The sequence below is a fragment of the Formica exsecta genome, unplaced genomic scaffold (assembly GCF_003651465.1).
Source record: "Formica exsecta isolate Colony F162 unplaced genomic scaffold, ASM365146v1 scaffold1991, whole genome shotgun sequence".
NCBI lineage: Eukaryota > Metazoa > Arthropoda > Insecta > Hymenoptera > Formicidae > Formica > Formica exsecta.
The window spans coordinates 13,456-15,595 of NW_021849290.1; the positions used below are offsets into that span (position 1 = coordinate 13,456).

Genomic DNA, 2,140 nt, shown 5'->3' on the forward strand with positions numbered 1-2,140 from the left:
ATTACATTTATGTTTTTGTCACGAAGTACTTTTACTTGAGCATTAAAGTATCTTTGAATCCAAGTTTATTGGCTCTGTAGGCCTTTGAAATGCTGGTTTGGTTCTAACAAGTTCCCATAATTCTTCCTAAGCCTTTAATCATTTAGGATATAGTTATGTAATATGAGCTATATAAAATTGTAGATGTAACACATATATTAAAATTTGTCAATTCCAATACCTGAAATAACACATTATCTTCGCTTTCTAAAGTTAACTTGAACCATTTCCAGTCAAATGTCGCTTGTTATTTGTAAGTATCTAATGGTCCCTTGGGCAAATCCCGTAAATATAGCGAATAGGGAACCCAGCCCCAATGACCTTGACATATGTTGTCAAGGACATAATTCTGAGTAACTTTTTCTTCTAATTTAATCGTCGCTCGTTGCTTATTAAAAAGTTATTAACAAAAAAAGTTTGAAATATACCAAAGTACACGCATAGACAGGAAGCACGCGCGCGTGATTCCTGTCCGTGCATGTACTTTGGTATATTCCAAACTTTTTTTGTTAATAACTTTTTAATAAGCAACGAGCGACGATTAAATTAGAAGAAAAAGTTACTCAGAATTATGTCCTTAACAACATATGTCAAGGTCAAGGTCATTGGGGCTAGGTCTATTATTTTCTGTACTAGTGAATTCTTATGATGACACAGTCTTGTTTAATTCTTCCAAGCGTAAAGTTCTTACTTTTTATTTTATTTTTGAACACCCTATATACGCAAAAACGTGTTTATTTTAGTTTATATGTGTAGTATACGTAGGACTATTTCTGTAAACTAACTTAAATATCCAGTTTTTCATTGTCAGACTATGTATAAATCTTGATTTTTACAAATTTTTGTTTGTTAATAACTTTTTAATAAGCAACGAGCGACGATTAAATTAGAAGAAAAAGTTACTCAGAATTATGTCCTTGATAACATATGTCAAGGTCAAGGTCATTGGGGCTGGGTCCCCTATTCGCTATATTTACCCAAAATTATTTCTGTATTTACAAACTTTACTCTATTTGTTTCTTCATACAAAGGAAGTAAAAGGTAATCAAGAGCCAGCGCGGTAATTTGTGCACATATGTTTTATTACTATCAAATTACATTGATATTTTGATTATGTGATAGACAAAATCACAAAAAGCGTACGTTTCGCTCCCTTTTTTTGGACCATCCCAGCGTAATTACAAAGTATATGGACTATATTATATCAAAAATGTGACAGTAATAATACGCAGAACAAAAGTGAGTCAGATGTTGTCCATGTTGTCAGATGGTAAATATTGTATAATGTAATTTCGAGACAGAAAGAGACAGTCTGATAAAATATATTACATTAAAAAATAACTGGCAATATAATTATACCAAACTTGAGTGAGTCACTCATGTTGTACAGAAGGCAAAAGTTACACACGGATATTAGTTAATTTGATCTATTTATTTCACTAAACTACATGTATAAGTGCACATAAAATTCATGCGAATTTTGTCTATCACAATCAAAATATCAATGTAATTTGATTGTAATAAAACATATGTGCACAAATTACCGCGCTGGCTCTTGATTGCCTTTTATTTCCTTCGTATAATGCATTTTTTGTTTTTATAAATTTGTTCGTATTGTGAATTATATACCGCTAAAATAAACTTCGTGCTTTGCACTGCTCTTTTTATTACCTACATTTATCGTATGATGACGTTAAAGTGAGAAAACGAGCAAAAAATAAAATGTTTTTTGATTCCGATTTACGATACAAACATTCGATTGTATACAAACAATAATTGACACTTTTCGGCTTTGCATATATCTATCTATTAGTTCTCTTACTATCTATTAGATCTTTCTCTTAGGTTTATTGTATGACTTTTGATAGAAATTATAAAACAAATAGAAATTCATCATTATATTTCCGATGTATATTATCATTTCCCAATGCTCCGCTATCTTGCAACCTGGCAGAAATGACTGCAAGGCATACAGTATCAATATGACGAATTGCACCTACAATATAAAGAAAACATTACAAATATATTGTTAACTTGGATCTTTGGTGGATGATGTCTTTTGGGAAATTTTTAAAAGATATAATATATATATATATATATA

General features: G+C 30.6%; 1 protein-coding gene across 1 annotated transcript in view; it reads right to left on the bottom strand.

Annotated features, from left to right (window-relative positions):
• Positions 1-993: 993 nt before the first annotated feature.
• The window catches only part of LOC115234223 (elongation of very long chain fatty acids protein 4-like), a 3,428-nt gene continuing 2,281 nt past the window's right edge, over positions 994-2,140 (bottom strand). Inside the window, exon 4 of the mRNA XM_029805066.1 lies at positions 994-2,035. Within this exon, the coding sequence (XP_029660926.1) occupies positions 1,868-2,035 (168 nt within the window). The 3' untranslated portion in view covers positions 994-1,867. The remainder of the gene's footprint in view (positions 2,036-2,140) is intronic.